The sequence below is a fragment of the Sus scrofa genome, chromosome 12 (assembly GCF_000003025.6).
Source record: "Sus scrofa isolate TJ Tabasco breed Duroc chromosome 12, Sscrofa11.1, whole genome shotgun sequence".
In the NCBI taxonomy this organism is placed as follows: Eukaryota; Metazoa; Chordata; class Mammalia; order Artiodactyla; family Suidae; genus Sus; species Sus scrofa.
Genome location: NC_010454.4, coordinates 5158098 through 5184834, shown reverse-complemented (window position 1 = coordinate 5184834; position 26737 = coordinate 5158098). Strand labels below are relative to the sequence as shown.

At 52.2% G+C, this 26737-nt stretch overlaps 2 protein-coding genes across 4 annotated transcripts in view; both read right to left on the bottom strand.

The window, feature by feature from the left end:
- QRICH2 (glutamine rich 2) overlaps positions 1-10304 on the bottom strand; it is a 29267-nt gene extending 18963 nt beyond the window's left edge. Inside the window, 3 exon segments of the mRNA XM_021066596.1 lie at positions 5227-5337; positions 5775-5834; positions 7145-10304. Of these exon segments, the coding sequence (XP_020922255.1) occupies positions 5227-5337; positions 5775-5834; positions 7145-7909 (936 nt within the window). The 5' untranslated portion in view covers positions 7910-10304.
- Positions 10452-26737, bottom strand: part of PRPSAP1 (phosphoribosyl pyrophosphate synthetase associated protein 1) — a 33161-nt gene continuing 16875 nt past the window's right edge. For 2 of the 3 annotated variants that reach the window (XM_021066595.1, XM_005656921.3), the window contains 7 exons: positions 24932-25104; positions 22630-22745; positions 22111-22166; positions 21101-21246; positions 13105-13175; positions 11908-12054; positions 10460-11199 (listed from right to left, as the gene is read on the bottom strand). In XM_021066595.1, coding sequence (XP_020922254.1) covers positions 11041-11199; positions 11908-12054; positions 13105-13175; positions 21101-21246; positions 22111-22166; positions 22630-22745; positions 24932-25085 — 849 coding nt within the window. In that variant the 5' untranslated portion in view covers positions 25086-25104 and the 3' untranslated portion in view covers positions 10460-11040. Of the gene's footprint in view, positions 11200-11907; positions 12055-13104; positions 13176-21100; positions 21247-22110; positions 22167-22629; positions 22746-24931; positions 25105-26737 lie in introns of all 3 variants that reach the window. The other variant, XM_003131174.3, reaches the window with a different exon arrangement.

Sequence of the window (26737 nt, the reverse complement as noted above, 5' to 3'; positions counted from 1 at the left end):
GCCTTGCTCAGTGGGTTAAGGATCCAGTATTGCCACAAGCTGTGGTGTAGGTGGCAGATGCGGCTTGGATCCAGTGTGGCTGTGGCTGTGGTGTAGGCCAGCAGCTGCAGCTCCAATTCAACCCCTAGCCTGGGAACTTCCATATGCTGCAGCCATGGCTATAAAAAGAAAGAAAAAAAAAAAAAAAGAGGACACAACAATCCTGAATGTTTATGTACCAAAAAACAGGGCTAAAAATACATAAAGCAAAACCGGACAGAACTGCAAGGCGATATGGACAAATCCACAATTGTCATCAGAGATCTCAACCCTGCTCTCTCAACAGCAGACAGGAATAAGCAGGAAACTGGCAAGTATGTTGTAATCATTTTCAGGAGCTGCCACAAAGTGCCACCACCTGGGTAACTCACACAACAGAAACATGTTCTCTCACAGTTCTGGAGGCTAGAAATCTGAAATTAAACTGTCGATAGGGCTGGTTCCTCCTGGGGCTGGTGAGAGGCTCTGACCCATGCTCTCGCCTAGCTTCTGGTCTCAGGTGGTCCTTGGCTTGTAGCAGCTGTTTCTGTTTAGTTTTGTTTGTCTTTCTAGGACCACACCTGCGGCATATGGAGGTTCCCAGGCTAGGAGTCTAATCGGAGCTGTAGCCACTGGCCTACACCACAGCCACAGCCACGCCAGGTCCAAGCCACGTCTGCGACCTACACCACAGCTCACGGCAACAGCAGGTCCTTAACCCACTGAGCGAGGCCAGGGATCAAACACGAATCCTCACGGATGCTGGTCGGGATCCCCCGGGAGCCACAACGGGAGGTCCCTCCCTGTGTTTTCACATCATCTCCTCCTGTGTGTGTCCCTCTGTCCAAATTTCCCCTTCTTATGAGGACACGGTCCTACCGGATCAGGATCCACCCGAATGACCTCATCCTAATCATCTGCAAAGACTGTTTCCAGATCAGTTTACGTTCACAGGCCTGGGCAGTTACGACTCAGCATATGTTGAGTAGGGGTGGGGGAGACACAGTTTAACCCGAAGAAGACACATTGTTGGGGTTTTTTTGTTTGTTTTTTTCCTCATATTGTCCTTTTATTTTTTTATTTTTTATTACTCAGATGAATTGATCACATCTGTAGTTGTATAATGATCAAACAATCGGATTTCACAGGATTCACATCCCACAGCCCAGGCACATCCCCCCACCCCCCAAACTGTCTCCTCCAGAGACCATAAGTTTTTCAATGTCTGTGAGTCAGCATCTGTTCTGCAAAGAAGTCCAGTCTGTCCTTTTTTCAGATTCCGCATGTCAGTGAAAGCATTGCATGTTGGTGTCTCATTGTACGGCTGACTTCACTTAGCATGATGGTTTCTAGGTCCATCCATGTTGCAAAAAATGCCGGTATTTTGTTCCTTTTAATGGCTAAGTCATATTCTGCTGTGTATATGGACCACCTCTTCTGGATCCACTCCTCTGTCGATGGACATTTAGGTTGTTTCCATGTCTTGGCTCTTGCAGATAGTGCTGCTGTGAACATTGGAGTCCATGTGTCTTTGCGAGTTGTGGTTTTCTCTGGGTAGATGCCCACGAGTGGGATTGCTGGATCAAATGGTGGTTCTATGTTTAGTTTTCTGAGGACTCTCCATACTGTTTTCCACAGTGGTTGCACCAATTTACAATCCCACCAAGAGTGTGCTAGGGTTCCTTTTTCTCCACACCCTCTCCAGCACTTATTGTCTGTAGACTTTTGGATGATGGCCATTCTGGCTGGTGAAAGGTGGTACCTCATCGTGGTTTTGATTTGCATCTCTCTAATAATGAGTGACGCTGAACATCTTTTCATGTGTTTCTCGGCCATCTGTATGTCTTCTTTGGAGAACTGTCTGTTTAGATCTTCTGCCCATTTTTGGATGGGGTTGTTTGTTTTTTTGGTATGGAGCTGCAGAAGGTGTTTCTAAATTTTGGAGATTAATCCCTTGTCAGCTGATTCACTTGCAAAGATTTTCTCCCACTCTGTGGGTTGTCTTTTTGTGTTGTTTAGGGTTTCCTTTGCTGTGTAGAAACTTTGAAGTTTGATTAGGTCCCAGCAAACACAGTGCTTTTTAAGTGCACAGAAATTTACCAAGACAGACCATATACTGGGCCACAACATATGCATCTATAAATTTATTTATTTATTTAGTCTTTTTGCCTTTTCTAGGGCCGCTTCCCACAGCATATGGAGGTTCCCAGGCTAGGGGTCGAATCAGAGCTGTAGCTGCCAGCCTACACCAGAGCCCACAGCAACACAGGATCCGAGCCTAGTCTGCAAACTACACCACAGCTCACGGCAATGCCGGATCCTTAACCCACTGAACAAGGGCAGGGATCGAACCCGAAACCTCAACCTCATGGATACTAGTCGGATTCGTTAACCGCTGAGCCACGACAGGAACTCCCATTAGTCGAGTTCTTAACACGCTGAGCTACAGTGGAACTCCTAGGAGGGCTCTCTTGATTGGATCAGGGCCACCTGGAATAATTTCCCTTGGATTTATTCAAAATCATTATATTGGCAATCTCATCATGGAGAGACGGCCCACCCCGTCCAAGATTCTGCCCTCACTGGGGGCGGGAATCTTGGCAGTTACCGAAGAGTTCTGCCTGTCTCCTGTGCCCTGGAAAGGCCCTCCTGGACTGAGAATTAGTCACTGCAGACGAAATAAACGAGATAAGGAAACTGAGCCATGGAAAGATTCTGACATTGCCCATGTCAGAAGCCCCCTCTGGAGTTCCCATCCTGGCTCAGTGGTAATGAACCTGACTAGCATCCCCGAAGTTGCAGGTTTGATCCCTGGCCTCGCTCAGCGGGTTGAGCATCCAGCATTGTCGTGAGCTGTGGTGTAGGTCACAGACGTGGCTTGGATCCCACGTTGCTGGGGCTCTGGTGTAAGCCAGCGGCTACAGCTCCAATTCGACCTCTAGCCCGGGAACCTCCATAATGCGGCCTTGAAAAGACAAAAGAAAGAAAAAAGAAAAGAAACCCATTCTCTAGGCAACTTCAGCTCTGATTATTGCCCAGTGTTCAGAAACAAGATTAGGAGATGGCAGAAAAATTCCAGCTCAAGTTGCAAGACGAGGCCATCACTCACGAACTGTCTCAAGAGGGAGAAGAGGACGCTATGGACAAGTGTCCTGTGGCTCTGTCACAAATCGCCACAACTCCGCGGCTCAAAACAACACCAACGTGTTACCGTACCGTTCAGGGGGTCAGAATTCCACAAGCAGTTTCACTGAGCTGAAGTCAAGGCGAAGGCAGGGCTGCTTCGGTTCCTTCTGCGTCCCTGTCTTTTCCCATTGCTGATGGTTGCTGACTTCCTCTTTCTTTGCTTTTTAGGGCCGCGCCTGCGGCATATGGAAGTTCCCAGGCTAGGGGTCGAATCGGAGCCACTGGCCTGAGTCTGCCAGATCCTTAACCCAATGAGCGAGGCCAGGGATGGAAACTTCATCCTCATGGATGCTAGTCAGATGCATTAACTGCTGGGCCGAGACGGGAACTCCCTTCTGCGGGTGTCTGCACACAGCGGTCAAGAATGGCCCGTTGGCCATCAGAACACGCCCTTGGAAGCAAGCGGTCTGTGTCCTTCACACACTCAAGTGTGGGGACAGACGAGCCTCTCCCACCTCGGCTCTGCGCTCCTTTAACAGGCGCTGCTACGGGGAGAGTCGCAGCCTCTCTCCCCACGTCTGGTTCTCCAAACATGAGACCGTATTTCTCTGCGCACATCCCTCCCCACCTCCTGCCCTGGCTCTCTTCCTACTCTCGATTCGGGCAGACGGTGCCTCAGCCGCCCCCGAGACCACTGCTTTCCTGGGGTCTGCGCAGGACTCAACTTGTCAGTGCGTGCTCTCTTGCTTCGCAGAAATTTATATTTCATTCTCATCTGCTGCTGGGGTTGTTCACGATTTTGAGCAGCTGTCGGAACCCTGACACCTCTGGAGAAGGCGCAACGTCCAGAGGTGCTTCTATCGAAGCTTATTTTTAAGCCTTGCGGCTGCCTGGCACCCCAGGGAAACGCATTGCTCACTGAAACGACAATGGCACGTATGTGCAAAGAAAGCTTAAGGAAAACACCCAAAACAATGAAAGCAGAGGCTACCTTTTTCTAGACCATTCTCTCTGTGGCAGGCTCTTTTTCCAACTCTTTTGTCTTTTTAGGGCCACACCTGTGGCATATGCCACAGCAACGCAGGATCCGAGTCTTGTCTTTGACCTACACCACAGCTCGTGGCAACACCAGGTCCTGAACCCACCTCCTCATGGATGCTAGTCGGTTTGTTAACTGCAGAGCCACGACGGGAACTCCTTTCCAACATTTTCTGATGCTGCTTTTCTCTGAAGAACGACTGGAGACTCAGAAAGCAGCTGGGGAGACTAGCAGGCTATCCCTCGTACCCAGAAAATAGTTGGCGCACCCAGATGGCCACTTGGTGGCGCCAAAGGGCTCGCCCTCCTCCTGCTGGGTGTCTGCACATCCATGGGAATCTTTCCAAGTGACCCAGATACACGAAGCCAGGGGAAGAGGAATGTCGAGACCGAAAAGGCAGCCGATCCGTATCCTCTGGGCCATTTGAAAATACCCACCTTATCCAGAGGAAGAAAGCTTAGCTTGGTTGTCCCGTGCCCGGCCCAGGGAAAGACACACACCCGCAGGTACAAGTCACCATCAGCACAAGGCTCCCTTGAGGGGGTTTCATTTGTCCACTAACCGTGCAGGGACTCGTGCGTTTCAGGAAAGACTGTAAAGGACCTTTGAAGAGCTCTGAAAGCAAATCAAAACTACCCTGGGGTACCGTTTTCCGTCTAAACCACGGGCCAAGCTAAAGAGAAGGAGGTACCGACAGACGGTGCTGGCAGGTGACGGAGGAACAAATGCTCACCCATGAGGGGGCGGGGCCCAAGCTGAAACTACACCCACGAAGACAATTTGGCCAAAGCTGGGCAAACTACAAATGCGCATTGGGTTCCTAGGCACTTATCTTAGGGGTACCTTCCCGTGTGTGAATATCATTATTAGAGCACGGCTGAGGACTGAGAAAAAAAACCATTTAAAGCAGCCATAATAGAAAATTGGTGAAACAAATGCAAAATACCCGCATCATGGACTACTGTGCAGTCGTGGAAAGGAAGAGGTTTGGGGACCCCACCCAAGATCACTGGCCAGCCCCTACCCCCACCCCCGCTGTTCACCACTTGCGAGGCCCTCCAGCCGTCGGTAATCGCTTGCTCCAGCTCCTCCCAGGTGACCATAGTGGCTTCTTCCATCGAAGGCATCATACTCAGCTTCCGGCTCACCAGTTCCTGACAGGGTAAACGACAGGCACGCACACACAAACACGCCAAGAACACACAACATACCAGACACACACACACACACACACACACACACACACACACCTAGTTTAATCAGAGGCAGCCGTAGCAACAGAACAGAATTAACGGGTTTGGGTGGGTCCTTCCAAAGCCCCCAGGAGACGTCACAGTCCTTCAAGTAACCAAGGAGTCTTGGGTGACTGGTTTCCTGTCCCATGTGAGCCCTGGATGGACCACCGGGTAGGGATGCAAGGAATGTTCCCTCATTCCAGGGGCAGCGGCCCAAGAGGCAGAGGGCCTACATCACCCCACGATAGGGGGATGCAGGCACCTGGCGTGGGAGTCTGGATGGGGGGGCTTCAGGCGACCATCCTCCCCCAACCCCCGCCTTGAGGGCCCTTTCCCACAGCGCTGCCTGATGTTACCAGGAATTTGTCCCGCTCTTTAGTTAGCCTCTCCAGTTCGTCGATCCGCTGCAGGAGGTTCTGGAAAAAGAGTTCAGAGACTGAGGATCAAAGCAGACCACACACACACACACACACACACACACACACACACATGTGCACACGCACACGCACACACGCACACGCACAGGCACAAGGAAGAAGAGGAAGGGATGTATGTGGCTCTTAGAGGAACAGAGGGTCGAGAGAAGTCTGGTAAGCCTGGCTTCTGGTTCTTTCTCAGCCAAGAGGAAGGGAAGTGGTGCGTGGTGGGCTGGCACCGGGAGACAGGGAGCCAAGAGCAAGGATGGTGCAGACAGGAGCCTTCCCTGGCCCCAAGATGCGTTTCATACAACCCCCTGGTGAGACGTTCTAGCACTGCAGAAGCAGGCTGACCTTGCCTCTCAAGGACAAAGATGATTGGGTGCTTCAACGGTGTCCCCAGACGTGACACTTTTATTTTTTATTTACTTATTTATATTGCTATTTTAGGGCCACACCCGTGGCACTTAGAGGTTCCCAGGCTAGGGATCCAATCGGAGCTGTGGCTGCTGGCCTACACCACAGCCACGGCAACGCTGGATCCTTAACCCACTGAGCGAGGCCAGGGATCGAATCCACATCAAGGATCCTGGTCGGGTTTGTTAACCGCTGAGCCACGAAGGGACCTCCACGCCACACTTTAGAAAGAAAAATTTCCCAAAGCAAAAATGAGTCCATCTGGGGTCTGGAGGCCTGGGATGAGGTGAGCCGGGGAATCCAGGGGAGCCCCTCCAGGGTTTTGGCGCCTCCCCCTTTAAGCTTTTCTCCTTCCTCTGGTTTCTCTTTGCCTCTCCCTGGGCTTCCTCCTAATTTCTCCTCCTTTTTCCCCAGCTCTAACCCCAGATTCCAGCCTCATCCTATGAGCCGGCCTTGAATTCTAGCATTGCCTAGAATCTTCTGGAATTGACATGCTTCGAGGGCTGTTCACTGGGAAATGCTTATACCGAGGGATTTGTGCTTCTCTCTCCAAGGAACCAAAGATCCAAGTGAGAGTGGTGCTGCCTGCGGGGGGTGGGGGTGCTGTTGGGGGGGCTGGGGTTGGTGACCCATAACCCTCCCCATCACAGCCCCCCTCTTCTCGGCAATAGCTTTGTCTCTCAACACCCACCGCCTTATTTCTTTATTCTAGTTTCAAGGATATCCGTTCAAAGAATATACTGGGAAGTCGTGAGCCCCTCTCTGGGTGGGCTCAGGACGCTCGGATGTCTGACACGTGGTGGTGGGAGAACCCCTGTGTAACCAGCAAGGGAAGGAGGCCGCCCTAGAAGGGGTTACTCAGCTCCCCAAGATGGGGTCCCCGCCGTTCTCACCTCGGGGTGCACCTCAGGGAGCTCCTTTCCCTTTGGCTGGGCTTCCTTCAGGATTTTCACTTCCTCCATGACCTCCTGGAGCAGCTCCAGGATCTGTAAGGCCTGGAAGCCATCCGGCACCTCCCAGCTCCGGCCGCTTTCCCGCAGTGCTTTTTCGGGGCTCGGCTCCAGGGGGCGCCGGAGAGCGGCTTGGCTGGGAGCCTCCGGCCCGGCAGCCCCCCTCGCGCCCGCCTGGCGGACCGCGCCCACTTCCGGGACCGGCTCGCGGTCCTTCCAAACTCTCATCGACTCTCTCAGCGCCTTCTCCTGCGCCAGCAGGTCCATCTCCTTGGCCTCCAGCCACTCCCGGGCTTGCAGCCCGCTGGTCTGGACGGTGACGTGCTGCATGTGCGCCACGATGGCCTGCACCTGGCTCTCCACGGTCTTAAGCTGCCTGCTGAGGTCCTGCACCTGCCCGCTCAGGTCCTTGACCTTGCTCTCCAGCGCCTGCGGCGGCGCTCCGCTCACGCTGCTCCTCCGCCTCTCTTTGGACACGGGCAACTGCGGGGTGCTGCTCGAGGCCCGCGGGGTCTCGAAGGAGCGGCTCTGCTCGGGCAGCTGGGCCTGGTAGTTGATCCGCGCCTCCTGCAGGTTGAGGTTCTTGAGCATGGCCACGATGAGCGTGTGCAGGGCCGTGAAGTTGACGGCGCCCACCTCCGGGGTGCCGATGGCGAGGTCGGCCAGCTCCCGGAGGGAGACCGAGGGGGCCAGCGTCGCGGGCGGCATCGTGCGCCTTCTCTGGCGATCCTGCGCCGCTCACCGCGTCTCTGGGGCCTTTCCGGGCCCCTGCGAGGCCCCGGGGCGCCCGTGCCCCTGGGTCTGAAGCCCGCCCCGAGGACGGAGAGAAAGGCCGCCGGGCTCCCCACTCTTCGCTCCCGGGAAACAGCGCCCGCCTCCCCGTTGGGGTCAGGCCGCCGCCGTCGGATCCCAAGCCTTGGACTGCCCCGCGCTGGCGCCGGCTCACGGACGACAGACGTTTGGAACCGGGGGCGCGGCCCCGTTCGACGCCCGGTTGTGGTGGCACCCCGCGCGCCCGTGGGATTCCGCGGAAGAACGCCCCCCGGCGGGGGCCTGCCTGTACTTGATGCCACTCCAAAGTCACCAGAGGAGCCAGTCCTAGGGGGTCGGGGAAGCCTTGGTCAGACCCCAAGGCACCACCAGTTGCTATTCTTAGTAAACGCTCCCCAAAGAGCGCTGTCCCCGAGGCATTTACATCAGGGAACAGTTCAGGTTGGGGAGGAGGGGGCACGGAGACCTCTTAGGGTTCACCTGGATTCTAGCCATCCCTTTACCTAGAAAACCCCACCATTCCCTCACCCCTGGGGGGCCACAAAGAACCAGGGACCTCATGGCCATTGCGTTGAGTGTCTTAGCTGGTCCCATCACAAGTCAGTGGACTTATCTAAGGGATGCAGTCCTGAGACCTTGGCCCCTTGGGGACAGTTCGCTACGGCTCTGCTCAATCAGAAGGGGAGGGAACTGGGCTGAAGACCACTTACCTCTCAGGCAGTTCCAATCAGCCACCAGCTGACCCCGTCTGGCCTCTTTATCTCAACACAGACTCCTGTGGTCAGGGGCCAACATCTCCGCTGGTTATAGGGCACGACTGACGAGACAGGACTAGAGGAATTTGGTGCTCTCAGCAGCTGAGGCTTGATTGCCCCAGAAAACAGGTAGTTTGTTTTCATACTCAGGAAAGCTAAAGAAAACCCAAGACTACATTTTGTGACGAGGTACTATTCTTACTACTTCTCAAATGCAAATACTTTTCAGTTTAGTCTGAAGGTTTCCTTGGAAGCCGTCAGGTCCATCCCCTGCCCCCTCCAAGACAGCAGCTTCCTGGAAATGAGTTCAATGCGATTCCCATGAGGGTAACACCCAAGGATTTTTGTTCACGATTAACTCCCTGAGCCTGACACACAGTAGGCCTTCAGGTGGTTGTTGATATCATAAGAACAAATTCTTTGTAGTCTTTTGTGCACGTAGATGCTTACATATAAAAGGTAAGGCCAGATCACACAGCTGAAGTTAGAGGCTTAGGGCTGAGCATCAGCTGTGCGGCTGAGGTGGGTGAGTTTCAGTGACTTTGCAGAGCAATGTGACAGCCCTGCCACACTAGCTACGGCCAGGACGTCAGGTCCCCAAGCCCTCATGTTCCCACTTTCCTCTCCCTGAGACTTGCCAGTGTGCCAGGCTACACATCAGGACTCACTTAATACCCATGGAAAGAGCACATTCTAATAAGCGCCAATTCTCATCCCAAGAAATCTGTTTTACCAAATGCTTTTGCTAAGTAAGTAGGATTAAGGGAGTTCCCTGGTGGTCCAGTCGTGAGGATCAGCATTCACCACCTGTAGCCTGGGTTCAATCCCTGGTCTGGGAACAGATCCCACATCCAGCTGCCGCAACCCACCAGCAAAAATTTTTGTTAAGTACACTAAAACCTCCCCTCTTAGCTACATAGGAAACATCTAACTGGAGGCATAAATGGAATTTGGGGGTTGAAAGGGCCTTAGCTTTCAATTCCAAACCTCCCTTTCACAACAGAGGACAGAGGCCCAGAAAGCCCTGGCCCTCTGCCCGAACCAGTCTCCCGAGTAACAGTCCTCGGCTCTTTGTCTATGACCACGCTAATCATTTCAGATTTATTAAGTTCTTTCCTCAAAATTCTCCTCGGACTATTCTCAGAAGGCAACGTTCTTTGTGTGCTTGAGAAGGCTCATGTGCTCCAAGTTTTGACGGCGGGCTGGGAGCTTTTCTAGTCATTGGAAAAGGGAGAGAAATGTCCAGGAAACTTCCTTGCAAAGAAATACAACTGTACAAGTCAGCCGACTGCCCTTCACGGGCTCACAGGAGCTAAGAGGACCTCAGGCGGCTCCAGCTCATTTCCAGGCGGACACTCCTCCCGCCCGGGGCATTGGGTCCCGACTCGGACCAGACCGCAAGGTACAGTGCAGTGCACACCACCTGTGCAGCAAGGCCCGCCTGGGGCGTGAGACATGAACTAGAATTACGATCATGTACTTGAAAACGCCGGGCAGAAGGGCCAAGGGCAGCCCGACACGACGCAGCCGACCCAAGTGTCACCTATCACTCGAGAAAAAGCAGCGCTGGGCCTGTTTTTAAAATGGGGCTTTAGATACACTGTTCACCAGGATTTCACCTCCCAGGGTGGGAAGGAAGGGGACGGACGTCCGGGGCCCGGGGCCAGCTGTGGACCCGGGCCACCCCGCAGTCAGCGGGCACCTCTGCAACGTGGAGAAGAGACTCACAAGACAGCAACTTTCTTTTATTTGCAACTTAAGAGCAATGCAGACGCCCGGACACGGGGTGCGGGTCTCTACCCTGACGTCCTCACCAGGGGAAGCGCCGTAAATGCTTCGTCCTTCAATGGCCGCTGGCGAGCGGGTCATCAAAGAAAGATAGGAGTCTCTACAAAAGACGGGCGTGGAGGTGACCAGCGAGAGGGCAGGTGGAACAGAACCAGTGCCGGGGGCTCGGCGTCCCCAGCCTAGTTCAGCAGCAGCACGCGGGTTCCCGGTGGTGGAAGCAACTAAGGGAGCCTGAGGGAGGCACGGTGTCGGCCTTTCGCGCCCGCTTCCACAGCAGCGAGACGTTCAGATTCGCTACGGGGAAATGTCTAACTTTTAAGGAACAGGATGACCCCGGGGACGGTGAAGGCCATTCACGCATCATCGCTGTCCCCCGCTCTGCGAGCTGAACGCCTCCCACCAACTGGACTTGGCAACGCAAGAGAGACCACGCGCCTCCCCCGAAAGGGAACACCGTGCACAGAGCCGCCGGCCCTGCCGCGCACATGGCTTCCTCGAGCTCCAGGGTCAAGGCCACGGGGAGAGCTAGTCGTCCACGGTGATGTTTCGGAAGAGGTAGGCCATGGACTCGCCGTTGTGGATTCTGCGAATGGCTTCGGACAGGATCAGACTGATGTCCACCGTCTTGATCTTGGGACACTGCAGCTTCTGCACCTCGTGAGGGACAGTATTTGTCACCACCACCTGGTCGTTGCAGCGACGGAAGAGAAACCCTGTTATGGACGTGCCGTGATGGGGCCCCTCAGAAACGCCCACGGGACACTTGGTCCCCACAGACCAGGCGCCAAACCACAGAAGCCTCCCTCCGCCAAGTAGTTTACACAAAGTAAACCAACTCTACCCTGGGGAGAGGGCACACGATTCAAAACATAAGCTTGGGAAGGCCATGGCTGGAGTTCCCATCGTGGCGCAGCAGAAACGAACCGGACTAGGAACCATGAGGTTGCGGGTTCAACCCCTGGCCTCGCTCAGTGGGTTGAGGATCCGGTGTTGCCATGAGCTGTGGTGAAGGTCATGGATGCGGCTCGGACCCCCCATGGCTGTGGCGGAGGCCAGCAGCTGTAACTCTGATTGGACCCCTAACCTGGGAACCTCCACATGCCACAGTGTGGCCCTAAAAAGCAGTTAAGACAAAAAAAAAAAACAAAAGGTCATGGTCATGGTTGACGTGCACAGAGAGGACAGGCTGAGCCCCAGCCTGTGCCAGACCTTCCTATCGTCAGGGAAGAACTCCGGCCTTGACAGAGATGCTGCTACGCTACACATTCCTAATTATGTGTACACCCGCCCCGACAGGCTGCCGCCACCATGCACACGGCCTCCCAGCCCCCGGAGGGGAGCGGGCGGTACCGGTCACGGGCCTATTCCCGGACCGCGGGCAGCCGGACAGACCTCGTCGATGGAGGACTCCTCGATCAGGCGCGGGGCCTCCGCGGACAGGATGCCGTGCGTGGCCATGACGTAGATCTTGTACGCGCCTCTCTCTTTCAGGATCTCCGCAGCGGCCACGAAACTCTCCACGTCGTCAATGATGTCGTCCTGCGGACACACCAGCCTCGGGTTTAAGGCGCCCCCTCCCCTCGTCTGTAAACATGCCCCTCTGCAGGCTCCGCCTTGAAAACCAGAGCCGCCGGCCCAGCCCGGGTCAAAGACAGAGCAGCTGTCCAGCAGCAGCAGAGCCGCGGGCCCTGGGCTTTGTGGAGCTGTTGGGGCAAAGAGGGGCACAGCCCTACAGTCACGTGGGACACCTGCAGCTCGGGCTGGGGATGCCAAGCCTCCTTTCCCAGTTTCAAAGTGACGAACCCCACACGGCCACGTCCCGGGCACCGACCTCCGGGAGACCGTTCATTGAGGGGGACACAGAGAGAAAGGGAGCTCTCGTAAGGGACTGACCCTCTGGCCCGGCAAAGACATCTAGAGCGGGGGGCAAATGGTCCTGTTAAAAGTAACAGAGATTGGAGTTCCCATCGTGGCGGGTTAACGAATCCGACTAGGAACCACGAGGTTGCGGGCTCGATCCCTGGCCTGGCTCAGTGGGTTAAGGATCTGGGTTGCCGTGAGCTGTGGTGTAGGTTGCAGACACAGCTTGGATCCCACGTTGCTGTGGCTCTGGTGTAGGCTGGTGACTACAGCTCCGATTCGACCCCTAGCCTGGGAACCTCCATATGCCACATGAGTGGCCCAAGATGGCAAAAAGACAAAAAAAAAAAAAAAGTAACAGAGAACCCGACCCACGTTTCCATTGGTGACAATGGAACAGCCCGTCAGGCCTCAGGGCGAGTGGTCAGGCGGTGTGGCCTCAGGGCGAGTGGTCAGGGGTGTGACCGAGCCTGGGCCCCTGAAGACAAAGGTCGTCTAGAGAACGGAGTTCAGCTGCAAGAGCATCTGCGCTTCTCGCTTTACACCTGTAGGTTCTCATAACCCCCGTTCATCTAGTTACAATTTTCCACTCCTTGTCCTGAGGGAGCTTGGGGGAGACGGGCTAGACGGAGCCATTTAAATGCAGTGCCCCCTCCCGCCCCCCGTCGTCCCTGGACACGCGCTCCCAAAGCGGACGCCCGCCGCCCTGGACGGAAGGCCGCGACCTACCACTATGATGGCGATGCGCCCGCCGACGTCTCCCACCACGGTGATCGGGGGCTTCTCCTTGGCCATCATCACTGGCAAAGCCAAACAAGAGCCTGGTTAGTCGCAGAGCACCAGGTAAATGCAGTGACCACAACCCCGCTCTGGCAAGTGGTGGCAACGCTGTGGCAGCGGCAGACGATGCAAAACTCGCAGACTCCCTCTCAGTCAAGCCGGGGCCTCTCCGAAACATCATCCAGAGCAGCAGGGGCCAAGGGCAGGGGAGTGGGCCCTGACAATGACCTCACACTTCCTTGTACCCACCTTATTTTCTTTCTTTATATTGTTCTTGTTGTTGTTTTTATCTTTTTAGGGCCACACCTGCGGCACATGGAGGTTCCCAGGCTAGGGGTCCAATTGGAGCTGTGGCTGCGGGCCTACACCACAGCTCATGCAACACTTGATCCTTAACCCACTGAGCAAGGCCAGGGACCGAACCTGTGTCTTCGTGGATACTAGTCGGATTCGTTAACCTCTGAGCCATGTCAGGAACTCCTATTTTATTTTTTTAGGGCGGCACCTGCAGCACATGGAGGTTCCCAGGCTACGGATGGAATAAGAGCTGCAGCTGCTTGCTGGCCTACACCACAGCCACAAACAACACCAGATCTGAGCTGCATCTGTGACCTACACCAGCAGCTTGCAGCAACACTGGATCCTGAACCCACTGAGCAAGGCCAGGGATCAAACCCACCTCCTCATGGATACTAGCCAAGTTTTTAACCTGTAGAGCCAAAAGGGAACTCCTTCTTGTACCCACTTTAAACAGTTCAAAAGAAATAGGTGAAATTAATGTTTTCATTTTACCCAATATATCCAAAATATTATCACTTTGATACATCGCTATGCAAATTTATTAGAGGTGTTGGACATTTTTACCCATACTAAGTTTTCATATTTGGTGTGTGCTGCGTACACAGTAATTCTCAGTTGGGACCAGTCAGGTTCAAGGGCTCAGGGGCCACAGGCGACTAAGTGTCACACCCCGAGCTGGCCAGCACAGGTCTGCGGACAGAGGAGCCGAGCGAGAAAGATCTCAGCGGCACAGCGCACCGAGATGGCACCTCAGATGCCACTTGAGACAGAAATACTCCACCGGTAAAGAAATGTAAATAGGAGTTCTCATCATGGCTCAGTGGTTAACGAATCCAACTAGGAACCACGAGGTTGCGGGTTTGATCCCTGGCCTTGCTCAGTGGGTTGAGGATCCGGTGTTGCCGTGAGCTGTGGTGTAGGTTGCAGATGCGGCTTGGATCCCGCGTTGCTGTGGCTCTGGCGTAGGCTGGTGGCTACAGCTCTGATTAGACCCCTAGCCTGGGAACCTCCATATGCCACAGGAGCGGCTCAAGAAAAGGCAAAAAGACAAAAAAAAAAAAAAAAAAAAAGAAATGTAAATAAATGCTACTCCCGTAGAAAATACAGGGGAAGGCTGCCAGATAAACAGCGGGCTGTACTTCGTTTTCTTCCAAAGAGACCTTATTGGGACAATGGAACCTTATTATCAGATAAGTGCACTACTACTTTCCTGGAAAATCAGGAAGTTGAAGACAATAACCACAAGTCCATATCTTTTCCTGATTTAACTGGTCCTTAAAGTAGAGGCTTCTTATCTCACTGCAAAATTTACATGTGAAAAAGGCCCATCAGTGGACAAAGTAAACTACAGGATATAAAAGGGACATAGGAATTCACCCGGAAAAGGAGCTCCATAAACCTCGGCGGGGGGCGGGGAGTATATTTCAGGAGAGGCTAAATGTTCTACTTCTTTCGGAAAGCTCTTTATTATTCTGAAACGTCTATTAAACTAGTAGTGGGGGAGGGAGAGACTAAGTGCAGGGTCAGTAACCATCCGCCCGCAGACGGCCCGTTTTAGTGGCGTCCTATCTACAGGCTCTGCAAACCCCGGAGAACAAGTGTCCCTTTCTGAACAGTTAGCCGAGGTGGAATTCAACACTATTTTACTGAGAAGTTTCAACAGACATTTCCTGACTTCCCCTGCCAGAAACAAAGACAATCGCTTGAATCCAGGTCGTCAGAAAGGCTCTGCACATAAGCATCACCTAAAAGGGGAGAAAGTAAACCACCGCCATCGGAAAAGGCTCCCTCCAGTTCTGTCTTTAAATGCGACCACGTGGGTAGGTGGCTGGAGCGACCTACCCGCTTCTTTAAGGGATGTGGTCCCTTTCTTGACCGCTTTTCTCTGTAAAAAAAGAGGAAGATTGCAAGCCAGTATCCCTCATCGAAGATCCACAGAAAATGGGGTCTAGTTTGCTGCAGGAAGACGTCACAGCACCCCGTCTGCTTTTCCCTAAGCCGGCTGAGGCAGCAGACTCACTGGAGGAGCCTGGGCTTCGACGCCGTTTTTGATGCGGCTGTTGATGAACACGCGTGGCTCGAGGGCTCCAGGGGCACCATCCCCACGGGCCTGTTTCCCACAGGGAGTGCACCTGCGCTCAGATGGACAGGAATCCCTAACCCTGTGACTCAGTTTACGGGGAGAAAAGGGCCATGAAAGCATGAGACCTACGGGACGTTACCACCCCTCGGGCCTACTGGACGAGGACTGATGTAGGTCACTGAGCAAGGCCAATGGAAGAAGACCGCATCTCTCTGGACCCCACGTTGGTAACCCCCATCTTTAAGGAATAAAACCCCCTAAAGGACGATGGGGGGGGGCGCGGCTCTTCTCCCCCCGCCAGCAGCCCTGCGAGCTATTTGCTTCCCTGTAATAAAGACGTTGCTGCCTGTGTGTTCTCCAAGTTCATCCTTCGGCTGCCGTGAACAAGAACCCCGATTCCATTAACATCTTTCCAGCATCACAGCCTCTCCCAAAAAACTTCTGTCAGTTTGAAATGAGAAACAGGCACGGCTGGGATCAAGGCTAGAAAAAAAAGGCTGTTGGGGCAGGGGAGTCTTTCTCCTGGTGTGCTCATTCTCTGCTCATAACCGGCTTTGGGGTTTGGGCAAACGAAACATAATCTGGTGGTTACTGAAAAACACAGACAAGGGGTTTCCTGGTGGTCTAGTGGTTAGGATTCAGTGCCTCCCCGGTTTAATCCCTGAGATAGACCTCATTATAGGCCCAAGAGAAATGAATAGGACCACACAGGCTTACAAAATGCTCCTGATTTTTTCCCCCCAGTGGCCGCACCTACAGCATATGGAAGTTCCCAGGCCAGGGACTGAATTTGAATCACAGCTGCAGCAACGCCAGATCGATCCTATAACCCACTGCACCAGGCTGGGGATCAAACACGAGCCTCTGCAGAGACCCAGCCGCTGTAGCCAGATTCTTAACCCATTGTACCACAGCAGACACACCACAAAACGCCCCAAATTTTCTAAGAGCTTGCCCAGAAGATAAAACACTAATGATTCAAAATTTTCAATAAAAGCAATATTGTACTGAAGGCCAAGGAAAAAGGTGCTAAAACTACTCCACGTTTAAGATTCTGTTCTTTCTCCATTTGGTTAAACAAACTCAATCTATGTGCAAATAAAAAGAACTGTGCACTATGCCTTATGGCCAGAAATTACTGTTAAAACTACATCAACCGACCACAGTAAAAATGTCAAATTAGCAAGTGATTTCCAATGTTCTTATGAGGGAAGTAGGAAATTGTCTTTTGCTTTTTTTCTTTTTTAAATTTAATTTTTTTTATTTTTTATTTTCTGGTCTTTTTGCGTTTTCTAGGGCCGCTTCCCACAGCACATGGAGGTTCCCAGGCTAGGGGTCTAATCAGAGCTGTAGCACCAGCCTACGCCAGAGCCACAGCAAAGGTGGGTCTGAGCCACGCCTGCAACCTACACCACAACTCACAGCAACGACAGATCCTTAACCCACTGAGCAAGGCCAGTGACCCAACCCACAACCTCATGGTTCCTAGTTGGATTAGTTAACCACTGCGCCACGTCGGAAACTCTTTTGCTTTTAAAATTAGTATTTTCCAAGTAAAATAATGCTGCATTTACAACCATCCTCTATTTATTTATTTATTTTTTTTGCTTTTTAGGGCCACACTCGAGGCATGTGGAAGTTCCCAGCTAGGGGTCCAATTGCAGATGCAGCTGCCAGCCTATATATACCACAGCCACAGCCACGGGTAGTGGGAGCCACATCTGTGACCTACACCACAGCTTGCAGCAACACCGGATCCTTAACCCACTGAGCAAGGCCAGGGATTAAACCCGAAACCTCATGGTTACTAGTTGGATTCGTTTCCACTGCGCGACAATGGGAACTCCCCAAAACAGAGTTGCTCAATTTGGGCACTACTGACATTTTGGGGTGGGTAACTGCTACACTGGAAGGTCATTCAGTGGCATGTCTGGCCTCTGCTCCGTAGATGCTCACAGCACCCCACCTTCGCCCCAACCCCTGAGCCGAGAATGTCTCCAGACACCGCCAAATACCCTCTGGGGAGCAAAAGCTCCCTTGTTTGAGAACTAGTACTCTAGAAGAAGAGGTTCCAGGAAGGTAACACAGCTCATCTTTCTTTCTTTCATGGCTACACCCACAGCATACAGAGGTTCCTGGGCAGGCACTGATCCACATCACGGCGGTGACAATGCTGGGTCCGTACCGGTTAGGCCACCAGGGAACTCCTAGTTCATCTTTCTTAAAAATAAGTGGACTCGGGAGTTCCCGTTGTGGTTCCGCGGTTAGCAAACCCGACTAGCATCCATGAGGGTGCAGGTGTGATCCCTGGCCTTGCTCAGTCAGTTAAGCATCTGGCGTGCCATGGCTGTGGTGCAGGTCACAGACGTGGCTCAGATCTGGTGCTGCTGTGACCATGGCACAGGCTCTGATTCGACCCCTAGCCTGGGAACCTCCATATGCCGTGGGTGTGGCCCTAAAAAGACAAAATTTTTTTAAAGCATTATTTAATTTGTAAGGTATAATTGTACATACAAGAAATAGCATTTTTTTTTTTGAATTCTCCTGGCTCAATCTAAAAAGAAGTCATAGGAAATGATCCTATGGCAATTGCACAAATTGTAACGTAAGCACACCGACAGACCCACGAAGGGGTGATGATGCGAGGGGAAGAGTTACGCGAGGGACAAGGCAGCGTTCTCAAGAGTCTCACGGGAGGTCCCGTCGTGGCGCAGTGGTTAACGAACCCGACTAGGAACCATGAGGCTGTGGGTTCCACCCCCGGCCTCGCTCAGCGGGTGAAGGATCCGGCGTTGCCGTGAGCTGTGGTGTAGGTCGAAGATGCGGCTCGGATCCCGCGTTGCTGTGGCCTGGGTAGACTGGTGTCTACAGCTCTGATTCGACCCCTAGCCTGGGAATCTCCATATGCCACGGGAAGCAGCCCTAGAAATGGAAAAAAGACAAAAAAGAGTCTCACCACATAAAATACTGCGATAATTTGGCAATATCTATCAAAATAACTTCTGACCCAGCGATTGATGTCTTGGTCTTTATTCTGTAAATACCCTCAGTCATCTATCAAAGAATATAATTCAAGGTTCATCTCGGGTGGGATGCAGGCAACGCAGATGTCCAGCTGAGGTCCCGTCTGGGTTTCCAGGCACCACCTTCCACTGGAGGACCTGGGGCGCCGTGGAGAAACGGCTGATGCCAGGGCTAAGAAAGTGCCAGATGAACACGGAACACCACGCTGCACAGAAAAGCAGTAAGGCAGGCTCCCCGCACGATAAGGACGCGCCCCAAGAACGCGCCAGGCCACCGGGCCAGTGTGAGCAGCCAGGTAAGCGGCAGCAATGGACTGGACACACGGCACACACGCAGACAGAAAGGCGACGGGTCAGGAAGAGGGGCAGCTGGAAACCACCAGCTGACAGAACTCGTGGTAACGCCTGATGCAGCCCAACATGGGAAACAAGCCTCAGCAGAAGCGCGGCCGCCACTCTTCCCGAGCATCCAGGTCACAGGAGCCAGAGGACAGAGGCGCCGCCGGGGATGAAGGGAGACCGAAGGGAAGTGGCCCCGGGGGTCATGCCGCACTGGGACGGGGACCCCACAGGCTGCTCTTCCTCCGAAGGACACTGTGAACAACAGAGAAACAAGAGCCCCGAACGCCCCGATCCGCAGCCTGGTATCTGCGTCAGTTCTGTGAGCTCTTTGGTCAGAAAACACGCGCAGAGGTGTTTGCGAATAAAGGGACAGGGCGCCTGCAACCCTCCTCAGGAAAAACCAGATAGGTATGTGGCCGATTTGGGGCTGCAAGCAAAGAGTGGAGAGGACTGTTGTATCATTCCTTCAATTCTTCTCCACGTCTGCAGCTGGTTCCAAATAAAAGGCGAAAAAAACAAGGCAGAGGTGGATTCTGGCATCAGGGGCCACATTCCAAACCTGGGCCCCAACCAGCCCTGCCGCGGGGGCGCCCCCACTGGCACGATGACCATGGCAAGAGCAGCTGCACATGCTCTGGTTCGAGGACCAACTCAAAAACCTACTCAAGGGCTCAGGACGGCTCCTGGCACAGCATAAGGACTCAGCATGTGCTTATTACTACCAAGCCTTGTTTTTCTTACCCCAAGCTTGGAAAAAACCTACAAGCAGGTCAACGGGGGTGGGTTATACCCATAACCAGTGCACCAGGAACCTGTAAAGACCGAGAAAGGCCTACGGACCGAGAGGGACCGAGCTATGGAATGAAAAACGGAATGGGCAGAACGATGTGTGTGAAATAGAACCATCTGTGTGAAAACGAGGGCAAAAAAACACACATCTGCCTGTGTTTGCATGAAGCCTCTGAGTGGAGACGCGAGAAACCACCTGAGTGGAGAGCCTGGATGTGGGTGGTGGGGAGGTACCACCATCGAGGATTTGACACATATAAGGACGTATATTTCATTCATATGTCTATATGTATATGTAGTCTTTTTAGGGCCCCACCCACGGCATATGAAGTTCCCAGGCTAGGGGTGAATTGAAGCCACAGCTCTGCAGCTACCAGCCTACACCACAGCCACAGCAATGCCGATCCGAGCCACATCTTTAACCACAGCTACTGGCAACAGGGGGATCCTTAACCCACTGAGCGAGGCCAGGGATCGAACCCACCTCCTCATGGATATGAGTCAGGTTCTTAACTCACGGAGCCACAACAGCAATTCCAAGATTTTATACTTTTGGAATTTTGAAATGTGTGAATATATTGCCTATTCAAGAACTTGAATTATGAAAATCTCCCCAAAATGCTGTAATACCAAATATTTAAGAGTATATGACTTGTTTCTCTTATTTAAATATCTTCAAAGTTGAAAACAAAGCAATGGAAATTTTACAGGATGGAGGAAAAAATTTTAATGTTTACATCTTAGACAGAAGCCTGTCTGAAATAACCTGCCTGAGGTGTAACCTCAGATTCTAATATTTCTCCACCCTTTTAACCTGTATGTTTCTGAGGCACTGCAAACAGATACAGACTCTAAAATAAACAGATTCCATTCTGTTGGAGTAATAACAAGTTAGTTATCGGGCCAAAGGGCTACATCACTGAAGTAAGTGCTAAAGTGGCCTGATCATCAAAGCCTCATATTTCAGCAATGGCTGCTATCACCATGTCACCGAAACATAAAACCCATGTGATACCATTCGATTATTTAAAAATACTAAGACATGGAGTTCCTGCTGTGGCTCAGCGGTTAACGAACCTGACTAGCATCCATGAGAATGCGGGTTTGATCCCTGGCCCCGCTCAGTGGGTTAAGGATCCAGCACTGCTGTGAGCTGTGAGGTAGGTCACAGACGCAGCTTGGATCCCACGTTGCTATGGCCGCGGTGCAGGCCGGCAGCTGTAGCTCCTGTTCGACCCCTAGCCTGGGCACCTCCATATGCCACAGGTGCGGCCCTAGAAAAAGACCAAAAAAAACCCACCCCAAACAGTAAGACAGCATACACCCACCTAGGTATGAACTCCTAGCCATTCGTACTATTCGAAACGTTCAACTGACGAACAGAATAAAAACGCAGAGCTGATCTTACACGGCAACTCCAGCCCGGGGTGGACGGTGGCGTTCTTGACCATGGGCGGGGAGTGGCGGCCGTCGTCCATGTCCAGCTCCGCGCACTGCGCTTCCCCGTGGATCACGGCCAAACCCAGACGCAGCCTCTCCGCGTACGACTGGGCCCTGAGAGGAAGACCAAGGCAGAGATTCACGGGAAGGCAAACCCAAGGGTCACTTTTTCACCGTTTTGTTAACCACAGAATGAAAGTACCGTCCATTTAGGGACGTGCGAAGCAATTACTTCTACAGATCAGGACACGAGGCCTAGGCTGGGTGGAAACGCAAGGGAGGTGAGAGGCAGGCTAGTATCTGATTCTAGGTCATTCTGGTCCTGGAACCCTTTGTCCAGTATTCGTACACTCATCTTCACAAGAACTCGGTTCAAAAAGGTCTCAAACACCATTGCCTGGGACGTCCTGTCATGGCTCAGCAGGAACAAATCTGACTAGTATCCATGAGGACGCAGGTTTGATCCCTAGCCTCGCTCAGTGGGTTAAGGATCTGGTGTTGCCGTGAGCTGTGGTGTAGGTCACAGCTGCGGCTCGGTTCCTGTGTTGCTGCGGCTGTGGTGTAGGCCGGCAGGTGTAGCTGCAATTTGACCCCTAGCCTGGGAACCTCCATATGCTGTGGGTACGGCCCTAAAAAATAAATAAATAAAATAAATACATAAATAAATAAAAAGACACCCCCCCCCAAACAAAACACTGCGTGAAAAGTGACCGTGGTCTTCCTGTTCTCTTTCCCTGGAGAACCTGAAGGAAGAGCTTACTGTTCCCTCTTGGAGAAAACCGAGTCCTTCAGAGAACGGCCCGTGGTGTTTGGAGACGAGAGGTAAAGCTGGGGTTCAGGACGTGATAGGATTTGGGGGAAAACGGGAGCCCATGCGCTTTCGGGGGCTGTTCTAAGGCCCACCCTTGATCCCAAAACACTTCATTTTGATTTCAGAAGCACCCAAAAGGGAAGAGAATCCATGCCTGGCTTAGTTACCTTTTTGCAGCATCAGGAGACTTAGCTACAATCACCGCATTTCTGTAATTTGGAATCTAGATTTGGAGAAAAAAATGAGGACATACTGAAAAGGTCTCAAAAAACCAACAGCTGGAGGCTGGCAGGATGTCTTTTTCCTCTATGATTCACACACGCAAACACAGATGCTAGAATCTCACTCACTCGTTTAAAACTTTGTAACCCTCGTCAATAGCATCGCAGCAACAGTAGGCTACATCAAGAAAATAGAAAATTATCAATTCTTGAAAGCCTTATTTTAGAAAAGAAAACATAAGCAGATTGCTAAAGGTACTTAGAAGGAAATCCATTTTTAATGTCTCTGAAAAAATCCGATGCTCTGTGCTTAAAAGCTGACCCTATCTGGCTGCCTCGGGAGCTACGCCCTAAGGGAAGGACCGCTGCGGCTGTGCTGTGCCTTTCAGTAGGGACACCTGGAAGCAGAGAAAAACCGCACGGGGTCTCTTGAGGACAGTGGGGTACGGGCTGGTGGCTCCTCACTTCTTCCTGGATGTACTGAAGCAGGAAAGGCGAGGCTCTAAGGTTGTCCACGGGAAAGCTGAAAAAGCCTTGGATTTCCTTTTGGTGAAGATCCATAGTGATAATGTGAGTTAAACCTGAAATTTCAAAACCAAAAATTACAAAGGTCGCCCCCACAAGTCAGCGGCTACAGTGGACACAAACTCGACACCCAACACCTGGTTCCTGACAGGAGCCTGAGGGCGGGGGGGTCGTAAACAAGCACCTTGGCTCTTGGGCTCCTCTGCACCGTTAGCAGCACTTAGTGCACCGAAGACAATGTGATGCCTGCAACCCTTCACACGGATTAAAAAACTAAAACTAGAAAAACAGGGCTTTCTGCCGCGATAATTATTAGCTTGGTGAAAATGAAGAGAAAACCCGGCAGGAGCAAAAATATGAGTAAGGAATTAAATACTGAAGCAAAAACAGACTGGAAAAAACAAACAAAAAAAAACCCCCAGTAAGCCTTTCATTCAAGAATCTAGGAAGATAGATTTTGAAAACCTTCTTGGGGAGTTCCCGTCGAGGCGCAGTGGTGAACGAATCCGACTGGGAACCATGAGGTTGCGGGTTCGATCCCTGCCCTTGCTCGGTGGGTTAAGGATCCGGCGTTGCCATGAGCTGCGGTGTAGGTTGCTGACGCGGCTCGGATCCCGCGTGGCTGTGGCTCTGGTGTAGGCCGGTGGCTACAGCTCCGATTGGAGCCCTAGCCTGGGAACCTCCATATGCCTCGGGAGTGGCCCAAGAAATAGTAAAAAAAAAAAAAAAAAAAAAGATTACCTTCTTGGAAAAACTTAAAGGATAAATAAATATGAGGGCATAACTAGATCTATGATTTCCTTCACCTTCTGCAAAACGGTTTAATTTGGAATTGTGTTTAGTCTAATGTAAATGCGAGGCATAACAGAACTGATTCCCAGGTGTCTATAAATGATCCCAACGAGTGTTATTTCTGCACAAATATCTCCAAGTAATTTGAAATGTTTATGCTCTCGAGTTCCTTCTGTCCTATAATACAATACAATGTTATAAATGTAAGCTCTGTAAACTGCAGTTTTAAAGAATGTGATATTTACCAGTAAAATAAAATAAAAACAGAAGTACGAGAAGAAGAAAAAAAAAAGAATCTAGGAAGAAATGGTAGAGGATGGTGGGTCAAGGCATAAGGAATAAGAAAGCAAAATGACACACACACTAGAAGGAAAGAAATCCACAAAACGCAAGGAGAAGAGATTGAAGAGTTTGCAACAATTTCTATACACCCTACAGGAAGGGGTCCAGAAGGGTACACTGGCAGAAGAACAAGGAAGGCTCTCACAATCGACAGCGCTACACGAAACACATGTCCACCATGTAGATACACGGCACGCGGCCAAAGGTTATCGCAAAATTCCCAGAGCAAAGAACCAGAATCACCCATTCTTTACAAAACCACTGTGTATTTTTAGAGAGAACAGAATTCAAGTATGTTTCTGGGGACTCAAATACGTATTAGACTGGGGTTTTTTGGGTCTTTTTAGGGACACACCCTCGGCACAGCTGTAGCTCCAATTCAACCCCTAGCCTGGGACCCTCCATATGCGGTGGTGTGGCCCTAAAAAAGCAAACAAAAGAAAAAAAAAGTCCAGCGTTCCTCGGATGTACGTAAACAGAATTTAGTGAAGGTTTAAATAAATCGAGACCCAGAGCTTTCCTCTGAATGCCAAGATCGCCAGCTAAAATTTCAACGAGGATAAGATGAAATGCAAAAGCAGAGAAAATGATGAAAAAGTCCAAGATCAGAGAAGAGATGGAGTTCCCGTCGTGGCGCAGTGGTTAACGAATCCGACTAGCAACCATGAGGTTGCGGGTTCGATCCCTGCCCTTGCTCGGTGGGTTAAGGATCCGGCGTTGCCGTGAGCTGTGGTGTAGGTTGCAGACGCGGCTCGGATCCCGCATTGCTGTGGCTCTGGCGTAGGCCGGTGGCTACAGCTCCGATTGGAGCCCTAGCCTGGGAACCTCCATATGCCCCGGGAGCGGCCCAAGAAATGGCAAAAAGACAAAAAAAAAAAAAAAAAAAAAAAAAAAAAAAAAAAAAAAACCAACAAGATTAGAGAAGAGGAGAAAACACTGAAGCAAATCGCTCTGAAGCAGGACAGAGAGAACAGGAAAAGAATGGACACCTACGCCCCCAAGCAGAGCTACGCGAAGGGAGCCAGGCCGACACTGAGAGGGAGCAGGTCTCAGACCAAGCCGGCCAGCCGCGGTCTGGCCGGAGCCGGCACGGGGCGGCCGCACTCACCGGCTTTCGCCAGCATGGAGGCCAGCAGCTTGCACACGATGGAGCCCCGCTTGCGCATCTTGCTCTGCTTGCTGTAGGGGAAGTAGGGGATGACGCCGATGATGTTCCTGGCACAGGCCGTCTTCAGCGCGTAGGCCATGATCAGCAGCTCCATCACGGCCGTGTTCACGTCTCTGAAACAGACGAGAGGGGCCCTCTGGGATTCGTCTCGCGGACGAACCCCCGGAAGAGACCGGGCCAACCGGGGCTGCCAAGGTGTGGGTCACGCAGATCATTGCGCTGCCTTCGGGCGGCCCTCAGGGATGCGGGACAGAGCCTGGTACTCTTGTTTTGGCTGCACCAGCTCCGGTTGACACTCGGGGTTGCTTAAATTCACAGCTCAGTTATCCACTGCGGCTCTCCTGTCCCTGACGTGGTCACGGGAGTGGCAGGTGAAGCAGACGTGCTTGGCTCATGACCAGAGTTAACCCACGCCGGCTGGCACATCCCCGGGAGGGAGTCTTCTAAGGCTGAGGTGCGTGCACCTCGCCCCCCCTGGGAGCACACCTGCCCTTCTAAGTAGTTGCCGGTTTTCCTTTTGGGGGTGGAGAGAAGGGTGGGGGCAGGGAGGTCTTGAAACTGAATTTCCAAAGACCTCCCCCGTTCCCTCTTTCCTTGAGATACACAGATTCCTAACAAAGAAGAAAACCAACAGGACTTCCTGCTGTGGTGCAATGGGATTGGCAGCGTCCTGGGAGCGCTGGGGCGCAGGTTCAATCCCCGGCCCAACACTGTGAGTTGGGGATCCGGTGCTGCCGTGACTGCAGATTAGGGCATGACTGTAACTCAGATATGATCCCTGGCCCGGGAATTCCATATGCCAAGGGGTGGCCAAAATGGAAAAAAAAAGCAAAGAAAAGAAACTGAACAGAGACAAAGAAGCACACAGGAATCTGAAAGATACATTTTAATGAATGCTGACTCCTAACCTTTGCCAGGGCTGATCAAGCATCAGATGGGCTCTGCCGTTAAGAAAGTTAAGAGCCAGAGTTCCCATCGTGGCGCAGCAGAAACGAATCTGACTAGGAAACATGAGGTTGCAGGTTCGATCCCTGGCCTCGCTCAGCGGGTTAAGGATCTAGTGAACTGTGGTGTAGGTCACAGGTGCAGCCTGGATCCAGTGTTGCTGTGGCTCTGGTGCAGGCCGGTGGCTGCAGCTCCAATTCGACCCCTAGGGAACCTCCATATGCCGTGGGTGTGGCCCTGAAAAGACAAAAAAAAAAAAAAAAAGGGAAACGAAAGTTAAGGGCCTTGAAATCCTTCAGGATAATCTTCCAAAAAGTTCAACGATCTCTCTCTCCCCTGCCTCGCTCCCCTTCAGATGATCCAAGCATCTGCAAACACCCTCTCTTTTGCGTTCGGAAAAAAAAAAAAAAAGATACTCTCTTTTGCATATCTCCCTTCCCTCCCCGGATAAAGACGACCATTCCCCACGTCTCAGTCTCAAGCGAGGAGCAGGCTCTTGAGATAATTCCGCTCAGATAATTCAGTTCTTGAATGATCTGACCCAGGGCACAATGGAAAGCCCACCACCCACACAGCAGAGACTTAGTAAGTGGTGGTTGCGTAAACACGAGGATGAAACTTTCATCACGAAAGGCTTTTTAGCTTGAAGGGCAGTCAGGCCGTTTCATCCCAGCCTCTGCAAAGACAGTCTGTGTTCGCACCTGTGCCCCCGAGAGTCAGGGACGCTAAGACATCCCTTGACTCTGACTCTGACTCTTGACTTTTCCGCATCCGCATGCGACTTCCGACCCCCTTTGTAGT